The 24,781-nt window shown below is 37.9% G+C and overlaps 1 protein-coding gene across 1 annotated transcript in view; it reads left to right on the forward strand.

Moving 5' to 3' along the window:
* LOC108393595 (estradiol 17-beta-dehydrogenase 11) overlaps nucleotides 1–23,155 on the forward strand; it is a 48,819-nt gene extending 25,664 nt beyond the window's left edge. Inside the window, exons 6-7 of the mRNA XM_037021152.2 lie at nucleotides 13,327–13,443; nucleotides 22,283–23,155. Coding sequence (XP_036877047.1) covers nucleotides 13,327–13,443; nucleotides 22,283–22,373 — 208 coding nt within the window. The 3' untranslated portion in view covers nucleotides 22,374–23,155. The remainder of the gene's footprint in view (nucleotides 1–13,326; nucleotides 13,444–22,282) is intronic.
* Nucleotides 23,156–24,781: the final 1,626 nt, after the last annotated feature.

Consider the following 24,781-nt stretch of genomic DNA (forward strand, 5'->3'; position numbering starts at 1 on the left):
GCTGTTCAGGTTCTTTGGTGTTTCCATATGAATTTTTGAACTATTTGTTCCAGTTCATTGAAGAATGTTGTTGGAAATTTGATAGAGATTGCATCAAATCTATATATTGCTTTGGGCAGGATGGCCATTTTGATGATATTAATTCTTCCTACCCAAGAGCATGGGATGAGTTTCCATGTGTTAGTGTCCTCTTTACTTCTCTTAAGAGTGTCTTATAGTTTTCACTTCTTTGGCTAGGTTTATTCCTAGGTATTTTATTCTTTTTGATGCAATTGTGAATGGAATTGTTTTCCTGATTTCTCTTTTTATTGGCTCATCATTAGTGTATAGGAAAGCCACAGATTTCTGTGTGTTAATTTTGTATCCTGCAACTTTGCTGTATTCCGATATCAGTTCTAGTAGTTTTGGAGTGGAGTCTTTAGGGTGTTTTTATGTACAATATCATGTCATTTGCAAATAGTGACAGTTTAAATTCTTCTTTACCAATCTGGATTCCTTGTATGTCTTTGTTTTGTCTAATTGCCATGGCTAGGACCTCCAGTACTATGTTAAATAACAGTGGTGAGAGTGGGCATCCCTATCTTGTTCCTGATCTTAGGAAAAGCTTTCAGCTTCTCACTGTTAAGTATGATGTTGGCTGTGAGTTTATCATATATGGCCTTTATTATGTTGAGGTACTTGCCCTCTATTCCCATTTTGCTGAGAGTTTTTATCATGAATGCATGTTGAATTTTGTCAAGTGCTGTTTCAGCATCTATGGAGATGATCATGTGGTTTTTGTCCTTCTTTTTGTTGATGTGGTGGATGATGTTGATGGATTTTCGAATGTTGTACCATCCTTGCATCCCTGGGATGAATTCCACTTGGTCATGGTGTATGATCCTTTTGATACATATTTGTGAATTTGGTTTCCTAATATTTTATTGAGTATTTTTGCATCTACGTTCATGAGGGATATTGGTCTGTAATTTTCTTTTTTGGTGGAGTCTTTGCCTGGTTTTGGTATTAGGGTGATGTTGGCTTCATAGAATGAGTGTGGGAGTATTCCCTCCTCTTCTATTTTTTGGAAAACTTTAAGGATAATGGGTATTATATCTTCTCTGTATGTCTGATAAAATTCCGAGGTAAATCCATCTGGCCCAGGGGTTTTGTTCTTGGGTAGTTTTTTGAGTACCACTTCAATTTCATTGCTGGTAATTGGTGTGTTTAGATTTTGTGTTTCTTCCTTGGTCAGTCTTGGAAGGTTGTATTTTTCTAGGAAGTTGTCCATTTCTTCTAGGTTTTCCAGCTTCTTAGCATATAGGTTTTCATAGTAGTCTCTATTAATTCTTTGTATTTCTGTTGGGTCTGTCGTGATGTTTCCTTTCTCATTTCTGATTCTGTTGATGTGTGTTGATTCTCTTTTTCTCTTAATAAGTCTGGCTAGAGGCTTATCTATTTTGTTTATTATCTCGAAGAACCAGCTCTTGGTTTCATTGATTTTTTTCTATTGTTTTATTCTTCTCAATTTTATTTATTTCTTCTCTGATCTCCATCTGCTGACCTTAGGCCTCATTTGTTCTTCTTTTTCCAATTTTGATAATTGTGACATTAGACTATTCATTTGGGTTTCTTCTTTCTTCTTTAAATATGCCTGGATTGCTATATACTTTCCTCTTAAGACTGCTTTCGCTGCGTCCCACAGAAATTGGGGCTTTGTGTTGTTGTTGTCATTTATTTCCATATATTGCTGGATCTCCATTTTAATTTGGTTGTTGATCCATTGACTATTTAGGAGCATGTTGTTAAGCCTCCATGTGTTTGTGAGCCTTTTTGCTTTCTTTGTACAATTTAGTTCCAGTTTTATTCCTTTGTCGTCTGAGAAGTTGGTTGGTAGAATTTCAATATTTTGGAATTTCCTGAGGCCCTTTTTGTGGCCTAGTATGTGGTCTATTCTGGGGAATGTTCCATGTGCACTTGAGAAGAATGTGTATCCTGTTGCTTTTGAGTGTAGAGTTCTATACATGTCTATTAGGTCCATCTGTTGTAGTGTGTTGTTCAGTGCCTCTGTGTCCATACTTATTTTCTGTCTGGTGTATCTGTCCTTTGGAGTGAATGGTGTGTTGAAGTCTCCTAAAATGAATGCATTGCAGTCTATTTCCTCCTTTCGTTCTGTTAGTATTTGTTTCACATATGCTGTTGCTCCTGTGTTGGGTGCATATATTTAAAATGGTTATATCCTCTTGTTGAACTGAGCCCTTTATCATTATGTAATGTCCTTCTTTATCTCTTGTTACTTTCTTTGTTTTGAAGTCTATTTTGTCTGATACTAGTACTGCAACTCCTGCTTTTTTCTCTGTACTGTTTGCATGAAATATCTTTTTCCATCCCTTGACTTTTAGTCTGTGCATGTCTTTGGGTTTGAGGTGAGTCTCTTGTAAGCAGCAGATAGATGGGTCTTGTTTATTTATGCATTCAGTGACTCTATGTCTTTTGATTGGTGCCTTCAGTCCATTTACGTTTAGGGTGATTATCGATAGGTATGTACTTATTGCCATTTCAGGCTTTAGATTCGTGGTTACCAAAGGTTCCACGTTACTTTCCTTACTATCTCAGAGTCTAATTTAACTCACTTAGTATGCTTTTACAATCACAATCTAAAGGTTCTTTTCTATTTCTCCTCCTTTTTCTTCCTCCTTCATTCTTTATATATTAGGTATCAGATTCTATACTTTTTCTCTATCCCTTGATTGGCTTTGGGGATAGTCAATTTAATTTTGCATTTGCCTCGCAATCAGCTGCTCCACCCTCCCTACCATGATTTTACTACCTCTCGTGACAGCTATCCAACCCTAGGAACACTTCTATCTATAGCAGTCCCTCCAAAATAGACTGCAGAGATGGTTTGTGGGAGGTAAACTCTCTCAGCTTTTGCTTATCTGGAAATTGTCTAATACCTCCTTCAAATTTAAATGATTAATCTCACCAGATAAAGTAATCTTGGTTCCAGGCCCTTCTACTTCATGGCATTAAATACATCACGCCACTCCCTTCTGGCCTGTAAGGTTTCTGCTGAGAAGTCTGTTGTTAGTCTGATGGGCTTTCCTTTGTATGTGATCTTATTTCTGTCTCTGGCTGCTTTCAACAGTCTGTCCTTATCCTTGATCTTTCCCATTTTAATTACTATGTGTCTTGGTGTTGTCTTCCTTGGGTCTCTTGTGTAGGGTGATCTGTGGATCTCCATGGCCTGAGAGACTATCTCCTTCCCCAGATTGGGGAAGTTTTCAGCAACTACCTCCTCAAAGACACTTTCTATCCCTTTTTCTCTCTTCTTCTTCTGGTATCCCTATAATGCGAATATTGTTCCGCTTGGATTGGTCACACAGTTCTCTCAATATTCTTTCATTTTTAGAGATCCTTTTTTCTCTCTGTGCCGCAGCTTCTTTGTATTCCTCTTCTCTAGTTTCTATTTCATTTATTGTCTCCTCCACCATATCCAACCTGCTTTTAATACCCTCCATCGTGTTCTTTAATGATTGGATCTCTGACCTGAATTCATTCCTGAGTTCTTGGATGTCTTTCCGTGCCTCCATTAGGATGTTGATTATTTTTATTTTGAACTCCCTTTCAGGAAGAGTCACGAGGTCCATATCATTTAAATCTTTCTTGGGAGTTTTATTAACAATTTTACTCTGGACAAGGTTCCTTTGGCATTTCATGTTTGTATATGGTGCCCTCTAGTTTCCAGAAGCTCTATTCTGGAGCTGCTGAGCCCCTGAAGCAATGTTGGGGGTCGCAGGGGAGCGGTACTTGTGTGTGGGGGTAGGAAAGAGCTGTTCCCTGCCTGCTGGCTGCTGTGCCTGTCTCCACTGCCTGAGCCAGTCGGCCGGGCACACAGGTATAACTTTTTGTCCCAGAGCAGCCAGATATGGATCCCTGCTTTCCACAAGCAGCCGGAATCCCAGTGTCCCCAGGAACTCTGCCTGTATTAACTTTCCAACCCGGCAGTCATGCGAGTCTCATGGAAGCACCGTGAAATGTAGGTTTGTGCTCCCAGAGCAGATCTCCGGAGCTAGGTATTCAGCAGTCCTAAGCCTTCCACTCCCTCCCTACTCCATTTGTCTTCCTCCCGCCGGTGAGCTGGGGTGGGGGAGGGGCTCGAGTCCCATGGAGCCACAGCTCTGGTATGTTATCCTGTTCGGGGAGGTTTGCTCTTTTCTCCAGGTGTGTGCAGTCTGATGCATCCTCTTTCCTGTTGCTCTCTCAGGATTAGTTGCACCAATTAAATTTTCTAATTGTATCCAGTTTTAGGAGGAAGCCTCTGTCTCTCCTCTCATGCTGCAATCTTTAATCCCATCTGGAACTTATTTATTTTTGATAGTTTTATTTGATTGCCTTCCAGAAAGATTGTCCCAATTTATCTTCCCTCCAACAGGGTATAAAGTGCCCATTCCCTTCATCTTTGCCAGCTTTGAATATTAGCACTCTTTTAATTCTTGCCCATATGATGGGAAAAAATAGTACTTCTTTGTTACATTAATTTTTTTATTATTATAAGGTAAAAATCATCTTTTCTTGATTAATAAGTCTTTGTTATCTTCTTTACTCCACTCCGCTTACTCAAGTCCCATTGTGTTATACAAGTGCTTATAAAAATCACTTTAAGGAGGTTCCCTTTATGTTCCTAGCTTGTTGCATGTTTTTTTTTCCATGAAAAAGTGTTGGATTTTCTCAGATACTTTTTCACTAATTCTTTCTATTTACTATCTGTTCTTTCATTTCTGCTTTAATCTTTAATATTCCCTTCAATTTGCTTTCTTTAGGTTTAGTTCGCTCTTCTTTTTTCTAGTTTCTTAAGGTGGAAAGTTAGGTTATTGACTTGAGTTCTTTCTTATTTTTTAATATCAGTATTTATAGCTACACATTTTCCTCTAAGCACTGCTTTTGCTACATCTCATAAATTTTGGTATGTTATGTTTTTTCATTCATCTCAAAGTAGTTTCTAATTTCCTGTGGTTTTTTTCTTTGTCTCATTGGTTAATTTCCATATATTTATGAATTTTCCAGTTTTCCTAATTTCATTCCATTGTGGTTGGAGAACATACACTGTAGGAGTTCATTTTAAATTTAATGGACTTGTTTTGTGGTCTAATATATTGCCTGTCTTAGAGAGTGTTCCTTGTACCATTGAGAATATGTATTCTGCTATTTTGGGGGGGTGTCTATAGATGCTGTTAGGTCTCATTAGTTTATATTATTGTGCAGGTCTTTTGTTTGTTTGCTGTCTTCTGTCTAGTTGTTCAATCCATCATTGAAACTGGGATTGATGTTTCCAACTGTTACTTTTAAACTATCTTACCTCCTTTCAGTCCTCTCCATTTTTGATTCATGTATTTTGGAGCTCTATTGTTTGGCATATGAACTTTGTTTTTTACTGATATACAATCTTATATTAGTTTCATATATACACCACAGTGGTTCAACAGTTACTAATATTATTAAAACCTCACCCACACTAGTACAGCTACTATCTGTCAATATAAGATGTTACAGAATCATTGGCTATATTCTCCATGCTCTAGTACTATCCCTGTGACTATTATTATTGAGAATTTTTGTGCTCCTTTATCCCCCTCAATTTCCCTACCCACGCATCCCAATCCCTCCCCATGGTAACCACCAGTCATTTCTCTGTGTCTATGAATCTACTGCTGTTTTGTTCCTTCTGTTTTGCTTTGTATTGAAATTCCATAAATAAGTGAAATCTTATGGTATTTGTCTCTCTCCAACTGGCTTATTTCATTGAGCATAATACCTTCTAGGTCCATCCATGTTCTTGCAAATGGCAGAATTTCTTTTCTTTTTATGGCTGAATAATATTCTGTTGTATATATGTACCACATTTATCCATTCATCTATTGATGGACACTTAGGTTGCTTCCACATATTAGCTATTGTAAATAATGCAGTGATAAACATAGGGGTAAATATATCTTTTGATTCAGGGATTTTGTTTTCTTCAGGTAAATTCCTACAAGTGGAATTACTGAGTCATATGGTCTTTCTATTTTAGTTTTTTGAGGAACCTCCATACTGCTTTCCATAGTAGCTGCACCAATTGACATTCCCAACCACAGTGCAGGAGGGTTCCCATTTCTCTACATCCTTGCCAACACTTATTATTTCTTGTCTTTTGGGTAGTGGCCATTCTGACTAGTGTGATGTGATACCTCATTGTGGTTTAATGTGGAGCATCATTTCATGTGCCCGTTGGCCTTCTGTATTTATTTTTTGGAGAAATGTCTGTTCAGATCCTCCATCCATTTTGTAATCAGGTTATTTGTTTTTTTCGTGTTGAGGAGTATGAGCTCCTTATATATTTTGGATGTTAAACCCTAATCAGATGAATCATTTATGAATATATTCTCCCATACTGTAGGATGACTTTTTGTTCTGCTGATGATGTCCTTTGCTCTACAGAAGCATTTTAGTTTGATGTAGTCCCACTTGTTCATTTTTTATTTTGTTTCCCTTGCCCAAGGAGATGCGTCCAGGAAAAATTTGCTCAGATTTATCTTCAAGAGATTTTCTCCTCTGTTTTCTTCTAAGAGTTTTATGGTTTCATGACTTACATTCAGGTCTTTAATCCATTTTGAGGTTGCTTTTGTGTATGGATTTAGACAGTAATCCAGTTTCACTCCCTTGCATGTAGCTATCTAGTTTTCCCAGCACCATTTATTGAAGAGGCTATCTTTTCCCCACTGTATATTCATGGTTCCTTTATCATATATTACTTGATTGTATATGTGTGGGTTTATATCTGGGCTCTCTATTTTGTTCCATTGTTCTATGGGTCTGTTCTTGTGCCAGTATCAAACTGTTTTGAGTACTGTGGCTTTGTAGTATAGCTTGAAGTTAGGGAGCATAATCCCCCCAACTTTGTTCTTCCTTCTCAGGATTGCTTTGGCTATTCAGAGTCTTCTGTGGTTCTATAGGAATTTTAGAACTATTTGTTCTGGTTCACTGAAAAACGCTGTTGGAATTTTGATAGGGATTGCATTGAATTTGAATCTGCAAATTGCTTTGGGCAGGATGGCCATTTAGACAATATAAATACTTCCTATCCATGAGCATGGGATAGATTTCCACTTATTGGTGTCTTTAAGTTCTCTTGTGAGTATCTTACAGTTTTCAGAGTATAGGTCTTTCACCTCCTTGGTTAGGCTTATTTCTAGGTATTTTATCCTTGTGATGCAATTGTAAATGGAATTGTTTTCCTGATTGCTCTTTCTGCTAGTTCATTGTTAGTATATAGGAATGCAACAGATTTCTGTGTATTAATTTTATATCCTTCAACTTTGCTGAATCCAGTTATTAGTTCTAATACTTTTTTGATAGAGTCTGGTATATGAACAGCTTTTAACTGAATGTTTTACCTTCAAATAAGTTACCTCATTCTTTCCAAGTAGTGATAAACAATGCAGCATAGTCTGAAATTATTAGAATAAGTGTAATGGGATGTTCTGATTAATTTTTTTGACAGCCAAGCACTATGTTGACCATCCTTTTAAAATGTCTACTCCTCTATCTGTAATATGTGTAACAAAGTTTGTTTTCTCTAAGAATTTTGTTTCTTTTGTGCTACAGAAAGATACTCATTTCTATTGGCAAGTACCGTAAAAAAGGAGATGTTATGTAAGAAGCTGAGAAGTAACATTTGTATAGTCAAACTGTATGAAGTACTTATATGTGCATTTCCCAATTAACCATCACATTACCAGTGAGTGCTTAAGCTGGCTTAGACTCATTGTGACACCACATAGGTAGCTTGAAATTGGCTATGAAGGGAGTATTTCCAGGAATTGGAAAATGCTACAAAACTGGTAATTCTGTCCACTGGAAAGCTAGTTGTTGCTTTTTACCAGCTGTGTTCTCCCCACTTGTCATATTAAATACAAAATGCTACTGAACTTTAAGGAGTAGAAATGTCTTCCCCAAAATTACTCAGCTTCTTAAGCAGTAGAGCTAAATAATCAAACACAGTCCTTCTACCTGAAAATACTCCTTCTCCCTAAGTTTGCCCTGACATGCATTCATGCATTCTCTACCCCAACATATTGGCCCAAAGTGTTTTGGATAGTCTCCACAAAAATCCTTTATGAATACTTATATAATAGGATTTTCAACCCTTGTTCACATTAGACAATGGAAAAAAAAAGTATTCCCATGTACTGATATCTTAATGATTATGATTTTATTCTGCCAAGAAACTGAATTTTTCTGGAAGCCTTTTCTTTTGGTCCTTTTAAAATCGTGATATTGGCCAGCCATTAAATTTAATGAAAGTTCCTCAGACAGAGGCTAAGACCGTTTTTTTTTTTTGTATTTTTCTTTATTAAGGTTTTGTTGATATGCACTCTTATGAAGATTTCACATGAAAAACAACGTGGTTGTTATATTCACCCATATTATCGAGTCTCCCCCCATACCCTATTGCAGTCACTATCCATCAGAGTAGTAAGATGCCACAGAGTCGCTACTTTTCTTCTCTGCTACACTATCTTCCCCATGACCCCCTCACACCATGTGTACTAATCATAATACCCCTCAATCCCCTTCTCCCTCCTCCATCCCTCCCCTTTGGTAACCGCTAGTCCCTTCTTGGAGTCTGTGAGTCTGTTGCTGTTTTGTTCCTTCGTTTTACTTTGTTGTTATACTCCACAAATGAGGGAAATCATTTGAAACTTGTCTTTCTCTGAGAAGCTAAGACCTTTTAGGAAAAGAGGTGGAGTACACTAAGAAGAGTTCAGTCAATGCAGCACCATTTGGTTGATAGGTTAGCAAGGCTACAGTGTGAATGAGGAATGTGTTGTACTGTTTACACAGACATTTGTAAGCTTCCATGGAGTTAGGGAATACTGAAATCTGGTAGCAATATGCTAGAATGTGAATCTCTCTCAACACTTTTCAAGATACTAGCATCTGTCGGCTTCTTTATTCATCCTACTTGGCACCTGTTAATCCAGTGCCACAGTCTAAAGGACTGTCTAGTCTCCTTCAAGCTTCCATTGCCTTTTATTTTTACCTCCATTCAGCCAAAAGCCATTGCTTTCATTATTATATTTCCTCTCCTCCCACATCTCCAAGCTTTTCATATGTAATACTATTGCTTCAGGGTGTTGGGATGAACACAGTATTCGAATAAATGATCGACTCTGTGAAGAATGAAAGATTGTATTATATATATTTTAAGCTCTGCTCTCTTTCATGTATCCAATTACCATGCTCACTTTGAATACAATAGTACACTTCTCAGTTATCCCAATTTAACTTTACTGCACGTTTTTCTTTCTGAATGAACTATTCTATATTTGTTCCTATAGAATCCCATCCATTTCTTTTTGTTTTACTTCTCTTAATGAGTCACACATGTTTAAAATCTGCCTACCCAAAATGTTAGTCACACAGTTTTGTGACATTGGCAAATCTGATGAGTGTATTTAATTATGTCTATTTATCTAAGTCATATACTCAAATGTTAAAAACTCAGGACCTGACAACGAATTTGACTGGATCTGTACTGTTGGAACTCAACCAGGAGTTGGGAGGGGTGCAAGTTGTAGCACCCCAAAATCTCATGACTATAGACTATCTATGGTTAAAAGAACATATGGGAAGTGAACAGATCCCAGAAATGGGCTGCTTTAATTTGTCTGATGGTTCAAGTACAGTTGGACAATATCCATCATATCATAGATAAATTTTCACAAATGCCTAGGGTGCCTAAATGGTTTTCTTGGCTTCACTGGAGATGGCTGGTAATTATAGATTTGCTTTGTTTAGGTCACCGTATTCCTATTATGTTAATATGTGTGTGCAAATTAGTTAGTAGTTTAAAACCTATACATACTTAAGGTACTATACAAGAAGATATGTCAAAGAAATAATCAATCCTCCCAAGTTTCCTTCATATGCTACATCTATAGCTTTTCTTCTTCCTTCCTAATTACAAACCTTAAATAGAATTCGTGCCTCATATCGAATTTACCGAGTATCATAATTCCTCCAGGTGGTAAAGATACCTCGAGACAAGTGCTGGGCATAGAAGCCACAGGGCATAAATCTGCAAAGAAGTAAAAAGCTAACCTTTGCAAACAATATGGCTTCTCTCTCACTTACCAACTTTACATTTCCCTGTATGGCCCCGGAAGATGACTGGTTAGCCAGAGACGGGTAAGATTCCTCAAGGGAGGAACAACCTAAGACAGGCACAGTCGCAGGGGGGCCATCAGGTGAGAATTTGGGGATCAACAGAGGTGAGGCTCAGAACCTCACCCCCCCTGCTTTGAGAGAAATCTTCTGCATCTGTGGATGTCTTGCTGCCCTTGTCTAGCCTGGATTAATACTTAGTCCATAGGCACACACCTGATCATCTGATCATCTATATTTGCCTTCTTACAGCACTAAACTATGTTTTCTACCTTTATCTTGCATCTACCTACCACTTCAGCATTTTATTAAAAATAAAAATAATAATAATAATAGGAGAAATGTGGGATCAACATATAAATCAAGTACAAAAATCAAATGAATATTCATATTTGACCTGATGGTTTATAGGTCATATTGCATGATCAAAACCGAAAGTTTCTGTGATGAATGCCCTTGTACTGTTCACCATGTAAGAATTTATTCACTCTGTAAGAATTCGTTCACCATGTAAGAACTTGTTCGTTATGCTTCAGAAGATTGGAGACTGACGAGAATTAGGCTTGAGATGGATTAATGATTGTACATTGAGCATTGACCCCCCTATACTGAATTTTATTGTTGTTAACAACCATTTGATCAATAAATATGAGAGATGCCCTCTCAAAAAAAAAAAAAAAAAAAAAAAAAAAAACTCAGGACCTATGCTTGGGCAGTTCTATAGTAAGTGCACTTATTCTAATACCCAGATAACAGAGCCACTTTTTTGTTTGTTTCTTTGTTTGTTTGTTTGTTTGTTTGGAGAGTGTAGAAGTCAGAGTATGCATGGATGGTAGTGACTGAAAAATCACTGAAACAAAACACTCAGCTGGGATGAGCTGTAGAGGAGGGAATGCGGACACTGGACTTGGGTGTGTACTGATTAATGAGGAGCTAATTGGGTCAGCCTGGGCAGGGCTCACTGGTACCTAACTTTGAAGAGCAGGCATTCCATGGCTCTGGAATGGTGGTGAGAGGTTATGGAAGCAAGGTGGGTCCCAGGCAGGAAATGATCAGGGAAGACCAGGACAGAGAAAAAATGCCAGAGTTGCAGAGACCTACTTTTTTTTTTTTTTTTTGGTATCTTTAATCTACAATCACATAAGCACCATTTTGGTTACTAGACTTCCCCTATCATCAAGTCCTCACCAAATACCCCATTACAGTCACTGTCCATCAGCATAGTAAGTTGCTATAGAATCCCTACTTGTCTTCTCTGGGTTGTACTGCCCTCCCTGTGCCCCCCCACCTACATTATGTCTGCTAATCATAATGCCCCTTTTACCCCTTTATCCCTCCCTTCCCACCCATCCTCCTCAGTCCCTTTCCCTCTGGTAACTCTTAGTCCATTCTTGGATTCTGTGAGTCTGCTGCTGTTTTGTTCCTTCAGTTTTTCCTTCGTTCTTATGCTCCACATATGAGTGAAATCATTTGACACTTGTCTTTCTCTGCCTGGCTTATTTCACTGAGCATAATACCCTCTAGCTCCATCCATGTTGTTGCAAATGGTAGGATTTGTTTTCTTCTTATGGCTAAATAATATTCCATTGGGTATATGTACCACATCTTCTTTATCCATTCATCTACTGATGGACAATTAGGTTGCTTCCATTTCTTGGCTATTGTAAATAGTGCTGCAATAAACATAGGGGTGCATATGTCTTTTTCAAACTGGGCTTCTGCATTCTTAAGGTAAATTCCTAGGAGTGAAATTCCCAGGTCAAATGTTATTTCTATTTTGAGCTTTTTGAGGAACCTCCATACTGCTTTCCACAGTAGTTGAACTAATTTACATTCCCACCAGCAGTGCAGGAGGGTTCCCCTTTCTCCACATCCTCACCAACATTTGTTGTTGTTTGTCTTGGATGGTGGCCATGCTTACTGGTGTGAGGTGATATCTCATTGTGGTTTTAATTTGCATTTCTCTGATGATTAGTGATGTGGAGCGTCTTTTCATGAGCCTGTTGGCCATCTGAATTTCTTCTTTGAAGAAGTGTCTGTTCAGATCCTCTGCCCATTTTTTAATTGGATTATTTGCTTTTTGTTTGTTGAGGTGCATGAGCTCTTTATATATTTTGGATGTCAACTCTTTATTGGATGTGTCATTTATGAATATATTCTCCCTTACTGTAGGATGTCCTTTTGTTCAATTGATGGTGTCCTTTGCTGTACAGAAGCTTTTCAGCTTGATATAGTCCCACTTGTTCATTTACTTTTGTTTCCCTTGCCTGGGGAGATGTGTTCATGAAGAAGTTGCTCATGTTTATGTCCAAGAGATTTTTGCCTATTTTTTTACTAAGAGTTTTATGCTTTCATGACTTTCAGGTCTTTGATCCATTTCGAATTTACTTTTGTGTATGGGGTTAGACAATGATCCAGTTTAATCCTCTTACATGTAGCTGTCCAGTTTTGCCAACACCAACTGTTGAAGAGGCTGTCATTTCCCCACTGTATATTCATGGCTCCAACAAAGCTACTTTTTAGGGACTACTTGCTATTCAGTAGTGCATATACCAAACTGATTACACAGAGTAAAGATGTAATATGGAACCAAGTAACAAAGCTGAAAATTAAGTCAAGACCTTAAAATATAAGAGTTCCATATGGAGATCAAGATGTAGAGCCAGGCACATTACTATATTTTAATTCCTCTGACAATTTAGATATTGTTCACTAAAGAGTCTTGGTATATAATAAAACTTGTGTAATGGTATCTGACTTCTTTCCCAAGACTTCTAAAGGTTTTCAAAGTGAATTTATCAGCCCTAATATAGATAAATTATTTTTGAGTCCTAGTTACTTCTGAATTCTCCTTTGTAAAATAGGGACAATTTTAGCTCTTTCATAGAGTTGTTGTAAAATTTTAGTAGCATAACTTACATAGAATGTATAGCATGGTATGCACTACATGATAAGTACTAAATAAAGGGTAGTTGTTGTTATTAAGGCTAAAGCATCTACCATTTTTGAGCACCTATGATGTGCTGGATGCTACAAGTGAGCTCTGTTATGGTTCCTATGGTAATTTAACTTTTTGTTTAGCACCAAGCTGTAGCCTCAGTGAATTGTTTTGTTTCTGAGGACTGCTTCTGATTTCAGCCTGGGACCCACCCTGGAACCTGAGGAAGTAGTAAATAGGCTGATGAATGGAATCCTGACTGAGCAGAAAATGATTTTTGTTCCATCTGTTATAAGCCTTTTAACAGTGATGGAAAGGTAAGTGACAGTTATGTCTGTCAGCATTATATGTTAAAAAATGTATCTATTACATGTTTTTACTCAGATTTAAAACCAGACATCTCATAAAGCACAATTAAATGGAATTATATTAATAAAAATAATAAGCTTAAATAATCCATGAATTTTTAAAACCATATTTGTTGATCATTAAAAAGCAAGATTGCTATAGCAATTAGATAAACTAACTGAATAAATTCCACAAGTTTCTTTTTTAAACAAATAAATTTGCATATTTCTGGAAGTCTTGTCTTTTGAATGAATGAACATGAAGAATGATAGTTTTTAAGCTTTATTGCATAATGTAATCATAGGACAGTGATATTGCAGACTAGTTACATTCTTAGGTATTTATTAAAGTATATAAAAGATAAGGGATCACAGGAAGATGGTGGCATGAGTACTTCAGAGGAAATCTCCTCCCCAAAACATATATATTTATGAAAATACAATAAATACAACTATTCCTAGAAGAGACACTAGTGGATGCAGTACAACAGCCAGGATACATCTACATCTGTGAGAATTCAGCATCACATGAAGGGGGTAAGATACAAGCTGCAGCCAGGGGTTTGATACCCAACGCTCCCCCACCCCAGAACCTGGTGGGAAGAAAGGAGTCAGAACGGGGAGGGAGTGAAAGCCCAGGACTGCTAAACAACCAGCTCTAGAAATCCGCACCCGGAGCGCAGACACAAAGCGCACGGGGGGCTGGATATTAGAGAAATAGAAAAGCAAAACCTGTGGGCAGGTTCCCACAACTGGCACCCCTGAGACAAAAGAAAAGCGAGTGCTTTCTGCAAGTCTTAAAGAGAAAGGGACACCATAGCTGGACGAAGTTGTCCCGGCACACTTAGCCAGCAGCTGGGAATCCCGGGGAACCTTAGGCACCCTAAACTCCGGGGAGGCAGCGCAGCTCTGAAGCCCCTCATGGCACTAAGCAGCCTGCCAGTCGTTCCTCCAAATGGCACAGACCCTGACACACCGACCCAGTAGCAGGAGAGTGGCAGTGCATGCCAGGGGCAGCGGTGCCAGAAGGTTGCATATGCCAACGGCACCAGAGGGTACCAGGAGAGACTTGTGCGAGCCCGCAGCGGCAGCAACCGAACAGCCTGGGCACATCTCGCGTGCACTGGCGGCAGTAGAGCCAGAGGAGCCCAGTAGAGGCCCACTTGGGAGAGCCCCACACGCACCTGCAGTGGAGCCAGAGGGAGCAGGCGTGATCCCAGTAACCAACTGGAATCCCAGCCCAACACACAGCCAACCTGGGCCAGACCCAAAGGCTGCTGCTGGTACACAGCTGCCTGGCAGGGGCGCGCTATCACGGAGGAGCGCACCTGGCATGCCTGCCACTCCCCGCAGGGCTCCATGCTGCTCTGACAGAGACCCGCCCACAGCAGCTTAGGGGATTAACCCGCTGGCTACTCCAGGAGTGCAGGTAACCATCACAGGCAGCAGAGAAGGGCAAGGCATCCAGCAAGCAGGAAAGGACTTTCTTCTTCCAGCTGAAACACCCGCAACCTGCCTACAGCCACCGCTATCACCATGAAAAGGCAAAAAAATTTAGTCCAGTCCAAGATAGTTCAGACAACACCTGAGAGAAGATCTGCAAAGACAGACCTAACCAGTCTCCCTGAAAAAGAATTCAAAATAAAAATCATAAACATGCTGACAGAGCTGCAGAGAAATATGCAAGAGCTAAGGGATGAAGTCTGGAGGGAGATTACAGAAGTGAAACAAACTCTGGAAGGATTTATAAGCAGAATGGATAAGATGCAAGAGGCCATTGATGGAATAGAAACTAGAGAACAGGAACACATAGAAGCTGATGCAGAGAGAGATAAAAGGATCTCCAGGAATGAAACAATATTAAGAGAACTGTGTGACCAACCCAAAAGGAACAATATCCACATTATAGGGGTACCAGAAGAAGAAGAGAGAGAAAAAGGGATAGAAAGTGTCTTTGAAGAAATAATTGCTGAGAACCTCCCCAAACTAGGGGAGGAAATAGTTGCTCAGACTGTGAAGACACACAGAACTCCCGAGAGACGGGACCCAAAGAGGACAACACCAAGACACATAATAATTAAAATGGCAAAGCTCAAGGACAAGGACAGAGTATTAAAGGCAGCCAGAGAGAGGAAAAAGGTCACCTACAAAGGAAAACCCATCAGGCTATCATCAGACTTCTCAACAGAAACCCTACAGGCTAGAAGAGAATGGCATTATGTATTTAATGCAATGAATCAGAAGGGCCTTGAACCAAGGATACTGTATCCAGCACGATTATCATTTAAATATGAAGGAGGGATTAAACAATTCCCAGACAAGCAAAAGTTGAGGGAATTTGCCTCCCACAAACCACCTATACCGGGTATTTTAGAGGGACTGCTCTAGATGGGAGCACTCCTAAAAAGAGCACAGAACAAAACACCCAACATATAAAGAATGGAGGAGGAGGAATAAGAAGGGAGAGAAATAATCATCAGACTGTGTTTATAATAGCTCAATAAGCAAGTTAAGTTAGACAGTAAGGTAGTAAACAAGCCAACCTTGAACCTTTGGTAACCACGAATCTAAAGCCTACAATGGCAATAAGTACATATCTTTCAATAATCACCCTAAATGTAAATGGACTGAATGCACCAATCAAAAGACACAGAGTAACAGAATGGATAAAAAAGCAAGACCCATCTATTTGCTGCTTAGAAGAGACTCACCTCAAACCCAAAGACATGCACAGATTAAAAGTCAAGGGATGGAAAAAGATATTTCATGCAAACAAAAGAGAGAAAAAAGCAGGTGTTGCAATACTAGTATCAGACAAAATAGACCTCAAAATAAAGAAAGTAACAAGAGATAAAGAAGGACATTACATAATGTAAAGGGCTCAGTCCAACAAGAGGATATAACCATTATAAACATATATGCACCCAATACAGGAGCACTAATATATGTGAAACAAATACTAACAGAATTGAAGGAGGAAATAGAATGCAATGCATTCATTTTTGGAGACTTTAACACACCACTCACTCCGAAGGACAGATCCACCAGACAGAAAATAAGTAAGGACACAGAGGCACTGAACAACACACTACAACAGATGGACCTAATAGACATCTATAGAACTCTACATCCAAAAGCAACAGGATACACATTCTTCTCAAGTGCACATGGAACATTCTCCAGAATAGACCACATACTAGGCCACAAAAAGAGCCTCAGTAAATTCAAAAAGATTGAAATCCTACCAACCAACTTTTCAGACCACAAAGGCATAAAACTAGAAATAAATTGTACAAAGAAAGCAAAAAGGCTCACAAACACATGGAGGCTTAACAACATGCTCCTAAATAATCAATGGATCAACAACCAAATTAAAATGGAGATCCAGCAATATATGGAAACAAATGACAGCAACAATGCAAGGCCCCAGCTTCCGTGGGACACAGCGAAAGCAGTCTTAAGAGGAAAGTATATAGCAATCCAGGCATATTTAAAGAAGGAAGAACAATCCCAAATGAATAGTCTAATGTCACAATTATCGAAATTGGAAAAAGAAGAACAAATGAGGCCTAAGGTCAGCAGAAGGAGGGACATAATAAAGATCAGAGAAGAAATAAATAAAATTGAGAAGAATAAAACAATAGCAAAAATCAATGAAACCAAGAGCTGGTTCTTCGAGATAATAAACAAAATAGATAAGCCTCTAGCCAGACTTATTAAGAGGGAAAGAGAGTCAACACAAATCAACAGAATTAGAAACGAGAAAGGAAAAATCATGACGGACCCCAGAGAAATACAAAAAATTATTAGAGAGTACTATGAAAATCTATAAGCTAACAAGCTGGGAAACCTAGTAGAAATGGACAACTTCCTAGAAAAATACAACCTTCCAAGACTGACCCAGAAAGAAACAGAAAATCGAAACAGACCAATTACCAGCAACAAAATTGAGGCGGTAATCAAAAAACTACCAAAGAACAAAACCCCCGGGTCGGATGGATTTACCTCGGAATTTTATCAGACATACAGAGAAGACATAATACCCATTCTCCTTAAAGTTTTCCAAAAAATAGAAGAGGAGCGGATACTCCCAAACTCATTCTATGAAGCTAACATCACCCTAATACCAAAACCAGGCAAAGACCCCACCAAAAAAGAAAACTACAGACCAATATCCCTGATAAACGTAGATGCAAAAATACTCAACAAAATATTAGCAAACCGAATTCAAAAATACATCAAAAGGATCGTACACCATGACCAAGTGGGATTCATTCCAGGGATGCAAGGATGGTACAACATTCGAAAATCCATCAACATCATCCACCACATCAACAAAAAGGACAAAAACCACATGATCATCTCCATAGATGCTGAAAAAGCATTTGATAAAATTCAACATCCGTTCATGATAAAAACTCTCAACAACATGGGCATAGAGGGCAAGTACCTCAACATAATAAGGGCTATATATGATAAACCCACAGCTAACATCATACTGAACAGCGAGAGGCTGAAAGCTTTTCCTCTGAGATTGGGTACAAGACAGGGATGCCCACTCTTCCCACTGTTATTCAACATCGTACTGGAGGTCCTAGCCACGGCAATCAGACAAAACAAAGAAATACAAGGAATCCACATTGGTAAAGAAGAAGTCAAACTGTCACTATTTGCAGATGACATGATATTGTACATAAAAAACTCTAAAGACTCCACTCCAAAACTACTAGAACTAATATCGGATTTCAGCAAAGTTGTAGGATACAAAATTAACACAGAAATCTGTAGCTTTCCTATAAACTAACAATGAACTAATAGAAAGAGAAATCAGGGAAACAATTGCATTCACAATAAAATCAAAAAGAATAAAAGACCTAGGAATAAACTTAACCAAGGAAGTGAAAGACCTATACCCGGAAAACTCTATGAGACACTCTTATGAGAAATTAAAGGGGTCACTAACAAATAAAAATTCATCCCATGCTCTTGGCTAGGAAGAATTAATATCACCAAAATGGCCATCCTGCCCAAAGCAATATACAGATTCGATGCAATCCCTATTAAATTGCCAACAGCATTCTTCAATGAACTGGAACAAATAGTTCAAAAATTCATATGGAATCACCATATAGCCAAAGCAATCCTGAGAAGGAAGAATAAAGTGGGGGGGATCTCACTCCCTAACTTCAAGCTCTACTACAAAGTCACAGTAATCAAGACAATTTGGTACTGGCACAAGAACAGAGCCACAGACCAGTGGAACAGAATAGAGACTCCAGACATTAACCCAAACATGTATGGTCAGTTAATATACAATAAAGGAGCCATGGACATACAATGGGGAAATGACATTCTCTTCAACAGATGGTGCTGGCAAAACTGGACAGCTACATGTAAGAGAATAAAACTGGATCACTGTCTAACCCCATACACAAAAGTAAATTCAAAATGGATCAAAGACCTGAATGTAAGTCATGAAACCATAAAACTCTAAGAAAAAAACATAGGCAAAAATCTCATGGACATAAACATGAGTGACTTCTTCATGAACATATCTCCCTGGGCAAGGGAAACAAAGGCAAAAATGAACAAGTGGGAGTATATCAAGCTAAAAAGCTTCTGTACAGCAAAGGACACCATCAATAGAACAAAAAGGTATCCTACAGCATGGGAAAATATATTCATAAATGACAGATCCAATAAAGGATTGACATCCAAAATATATAAAGAGCTCACACACCTCAACAAACAAAAAGCAAATAATCCAATTAAAAAATGGGCAGAGGAGCTGAATAGACAGTTCTCTAAAGAAGAAATCCAGATGGCCAACAGGCACATGAAAAGATGCTTCACATCGCTAATCATCATAGGAATGCAAATTAAAACCACAAAAAGATACCACCTCACAACAGTAAGGATCGCCATCATCAAAAAGACAAACAACAACAAATGTTGGCGAGGTTGTGGAGAAAGGGTAACCCTCCTGCACTGCTGGTGGGAATGTAAATTAGTTCAACCATTGTGGAAAGCAGTATGGAGGTTCCTCGGAATGCTCAAAATAGAAATACCATTTGACCCAGGAATTCCACTTCTGGGAATTTACCCTAAGAGTGCAACGCTCCAGTTTGAAAAAGACAGATGCACCCCTATGTTTATCGCTGCACTATTTACAATAGCCAAGATATGGAAGTAACCTAAATGTCCATCAGTAGATGAATGGATAAAGAAGATGTGGTACATATACACAATGGAATATTAGTCAGCCATAAGAAAAAAACAGATCCTACCATTCACAACAACATGGATGGAGCTAGAGGGTATTATGCTCAGTGAAATAAGCCAGGTGGAGAAAGACAAGTACCAAATGATTTCACTCATATGTAGAGTATAAGAACAAAGGAAAACTGAAGGAACAAAACAGCAGCAGAATCATAGAACTCAAGAATGGACTAATAGTTACCAAAGGGAAAGGGACTGGGGATGATGGGTGGGAAGGGAGGGATAAGGGCAGGGAAAAAGAAAGAGGGCATTACGATTAGCATGTATAGTGTGTAGGGGGCACGGGGAGGGCTGTGCAACACAGAGAAGACAAGTAGTGATTTTACAGCATCTTACTACACAGATGGACAGTGACTGTGAAGGGGTATGTGGGGGGGATTTGGTGAAGGGGGAGCCTAATAAACATAATGTTCTTCATGTAATTGTAGATTAATGATACCAAAATAAAAATTAAATTAAATTAATTAATTTTAAAAAGTATATAAAAGATAATCATGGAGCTCTTATGTTGTATTAAATCACATTGAAGCATAGGACTTGCTAAATAATCTTTTATATCTCAGAGATCCTTGAGCCTTGCTACTTCACATTTGGTCTGTAGGCCAGCAGCAGCAGTGTCACTGGGAGTTTGTTAGAAATACAGAATCTCCTAATCTCCTGAATCAAAATTTGTGTTTTCATAAGATCCGTAAGGTGATTTGTATGCATATTCAAAATTGAGAAGCATTTCTTTAGAGCAGTAACTCTCAACTTTGGTGCATGTTGTATTCACCTGGGAGTTTCAAAAATGCTAGTGCATGAGACCTACTCACCGATTTAATTGATCTGGAGTGTGGCCTGTTCTCAGAGGTACAGCTCTCCAGTGATTGTCGTGTACAGCCAGATTGGAAATCATTGGTTTAAACAATACTTCATCATAATGTGTTGCTCATTTCTTATCTGGGAAAGCTGTGTAGCAATGAGGCTGATCAAGTAATGAGGTAAGAGATGCCTTAGGTAAAACAAAAAAAGCACCTTGCTACCTGTCCATAGAGTCGGACTTCTCCAAAATGGTGGGTTATCAGGAATTGGGAAGTCATTTTAAAAAATAGATTCCTTTATCTCACCTCTAGAGATTTTAATATAAGATGCTTGAGGTGGACCCCAGAAATCTGTATTTTAATAGGAACTGCCATAGCAGCTGGTTCAAAGATCATACACTGAAATTACTGACCTAGAGACTGATCACAATTCAAAAGATTGATCATAAGTAATATACATCAGTCCCTTCTGTTTGAAAATATGGTTACATATACATACATACATACCTTAGAGGTTTAGGTAGTAAAGTTCAGAGATCTCCTTGGTTAATAACTGAGTTAGAATCTGTGAAGTGTTTAGCATTACACTTACTTTGTCAGAGAAGTGAGCACTCAGTGACTGCATGGAATGTGAGAGGGAAGGTGTTTTGCCTGTTTTTCATCACTTTATCCACCAGACTTTGAAGACTCAATGTATACATAGGAGGCACCAAATTGTTTATTGAATAAATGAATTCTATTTCCTAGACCTTTAACATTGAGGCTCAAAGCTTGTGCTCTGGAGTTAGATGAAGCTATGTTTGTGTGACTTGCTCACAACATGAACTGTATGAGTTACTTAACTTCTCTGAAGTGCAGTTTCTTTACCTGTCACGTGGCAATTACAGGAATACACATAATGTGTTTAAAGTATTCAGTACACTACTCAATAAATGTTATATACCACTCTTTTATTATAAGCACCACGATTATTATAATTGCATCGACTTTGCTCTGACTGTGAACATTTAGTAATCAATGCCCAAACCCTATTTTAATGCCGTCTAGGCCGATGTCTGTGTATAATTACACTGACTTACATATTACGTTTAGTTTCTCTCAGACTCACTGGAATGTGGCAAGTTCTTCAATAGTCTAAAGTATAGGGTGGAGAGAAAAAAATTAGACCAACTATGTGCCCATGACTGTTTGAGGCATTTGATATTCATACATTGGTTCTTCACAAGAACAGTGTTGGGTAGGTTTTAATTTTTCCATTTACATGTGAGGAATTTAAACTCAAAAGTTAAATAACTGGCTCAGCATTATGCAGACAAGGTATTGTCTACATTTTCATTTAGCAATTCTGCTTCCCTGGTCTCTTAGTGGAACATTTCATTAATATTATGGGTTATAAAGTACAAAATTAGCTCATATTCTCACTTCCTTTCCAGTGTCAGGTTTCTCTTTTAAAAAGCCTTTAGCTTGCAACTATTCAGTTCTATACATCTACTCTCTTAGATCTTTTGAAAACTATGAGTATATTTATTTCAAAAACTAAATACTTTGTCACTCATACCCTAAAGAAGGTTAAGCCTTCCTTTTCCTTTTGAAAAGGAAATGGATTTAATTGGAAAGACACATAGTATCAACTCAGAGTTTAAGTTCTTAATCTTGTTTAAGACAAACATATATTTTTAAAATGTACTTAATATTAATTTCCTAATTATTTTTATGTATCTTTCTTTTAGGATCCTTCCTGAGCGTTTCCTGACAATTTTAAAACAAAAGATCAATGTTAGGTTTGATGCTGTTATTGGATATAAAACTAAAGGACACTAAGTCCTACATGGACTATATTCTACATTTAGTTGATGTCAAGTAACTGAGTCAAAAATGCCTATTTTCCAAAACATCTCTATTTCTGAATAATGTAACTTAGACTCTTCTCCATACATTAGCTCTAAATAATAAGTAGTAAATAAATCTAATTTACCAGATTTAAATTGATTTCTTCTAATATTAACCAGAATTTTAGCATTTGTACTTTGCTTTTCCTAGTTATCTTTTTTTCTTCAATAGCACCTTTTGAGGCCCCTGGCAGTCTTCACTTACTGCCATTTGTTCTTTAGCTAAAGCTAATTTTACATAATACACAGAGAAATATTTTAGGAACTAATCTTATAGAAAATGGAGAAAAAGAACAAAAACAGGTTTACAATAATTTCCAAGATTTTGTAGCACATCTGAAGGCTTTGCAGAATTTGTATTCTAAATGCTTAAGATATATTATTTTTAATCACACTTAAATTTTCTATAATTCACGTGTTTCCTTTTCTATTCTACATAAAAACAGAAACTTCAAGCTCTCTATAATAAAGGATTTTATCTTGTGGCGTTTCACAATGAATTTCATGTAATATAAGAAATATAGCTCAAACATTTCATCCTATGCATTACCACTCTATTTCCTGAGATACCTCACATTCCAATCCAAACATTTCAGCACAAGGAAACTAGAGACGGATATGTAATGCAAGTATAAAATGTATCACTGGGATTTGAGGCAGAATTGGGAAAATGTACCCCTAAGTGGCAACAATAATAAATGAATCAAACCTAAACTTTTGGTGTTGCCATTTTTTTGTCTTGAGCAGAACAAGAGTTAACCTTCAAATTAAAGGAAAATGGATTATGTAAAGGTCCTTTTTTTTTTAGTATTTGGAAATTTCTCAGATGTAAGTGAGGCTCAGTGAGATGAGACTATACATCAGAATTATAAATTGAAAAAACTGAGTAGGTTTGTTGGGTTTCTATTAAAGAATATTTTCAAGATCATGTTAAACACATACATGCGGTAAGGAATGTTGGTCCTTACATCAGAAAGTCATACTCAGAAAACATAAATCACAATCAGTGACCCTTGTGAAATTCAGTGAATGAGTCACATTTAGGTTAAGAAACTTCATAGTAAAGGATTTTGATCCTGTTTCTAAGCAGAAACTATTATCTATTCGATAATGTATCAGGTACTGTCCTAAATTCTTGATTTAGTCAACAAGTAATCTCATCAGTGTTATTGCAGATTATAAGGATCATATAGTAATCTAAGGAGTGTTATACTATAGATTCTATATATAGAAGAAAATTTCACAGAAGATATTATTCCTCTAATAAATTTCTCCCTCCTCTAATAAATTTCTCCCTCCTCCCTGTCAATTACCTTCTTCTAAAACAAAGAATCAAAATACAATCGCTGATGGACTATATTCTACATTTAGTTTATGTAAATACACATCTAGATTTAAATATATATATCAAAAATGCCTGCTTTCCAAACATCATTATATTTGCATAACATAGATTCTTCTCCGTACATTAGCCATACTCTACTAGTACTCTACTAGAGTATCTGTGACTTGCCGGTTTAAAGGTTCACCTCCACCCTGTTCTGATAGCAGAGAATGACAGAAGAAGGTGGAGAGTCCATTACTGTCAGTTTATAACTCATTTTGAGATAGATGTTATTGTTTATTCTTTTGATTACATTATACATTTTCCAGCTTCCTGGGTGAAACAGTGAAGTAGGCTAGGAGAAAGCCTTTAGTGAAACTTAGTAAGACAACTGAGGTACCAAGTACACTGAGAACTTTCCTCTTTCCACAGCATGTTTTGGCTCTTCATACACTTGTCTAAAATTAATACTTAGATGAACTTTGGCATTATTTCACAATGAGAAATAAGTACTACTTCTTGGGTATTTTTCTGACAGAATTGCGATCAGTCCATTTTACTAAACGTTAACAATTACTGGAGGCAGAAAAAAGGTAGCAGGGTAGGAAGACAAAGCAGAAAGCTCCTCCCACACACCAAGAAAGCAACTACAGCAAATAAAATTAACCCTAAAAATGACCTGAAGACTCAGAACAGACCACCTGCACCTAGTAAAGAAAAGACCACACAGAAGGTACAATGGCAGAACCACAATTGAGTGGGACCCAACCCCTTCCCCCATCCCAGCTCACAGGCATGAGGAAGAAGGACAGAGTGGGGAAGGGATAGGCGCTCAGGAACTCCGCTCACCTGGCCCTGGAGATCAGCTCTGGGAGCATAAGTCTGCATTGCACTGGGTTCTGGTGACTAGCAGAGCTTGACATCAGGGACATTTGGAACACTCTGGGAAGGCTGAAACTCCAACCATTTGTGGAGAACAGCATGTTCCACTGGCCCTACTGAGACCCAAAACAGAG

The sequence above is a fragment of the Manis javanica genome, chromosome 5 (genome assembly GCF_040802235.1).
Source record: "Manis javanica isolate MJ-LG chromosome 5, MJ_LKY, whole genome shotgun sequence".
NCBI classification, from domain to species: domain Eukaryota; kingdom Metazoa; phylum Chordata; class Mammalia; order Pholidota; family Manidae; genus Manis; species Manis javanica.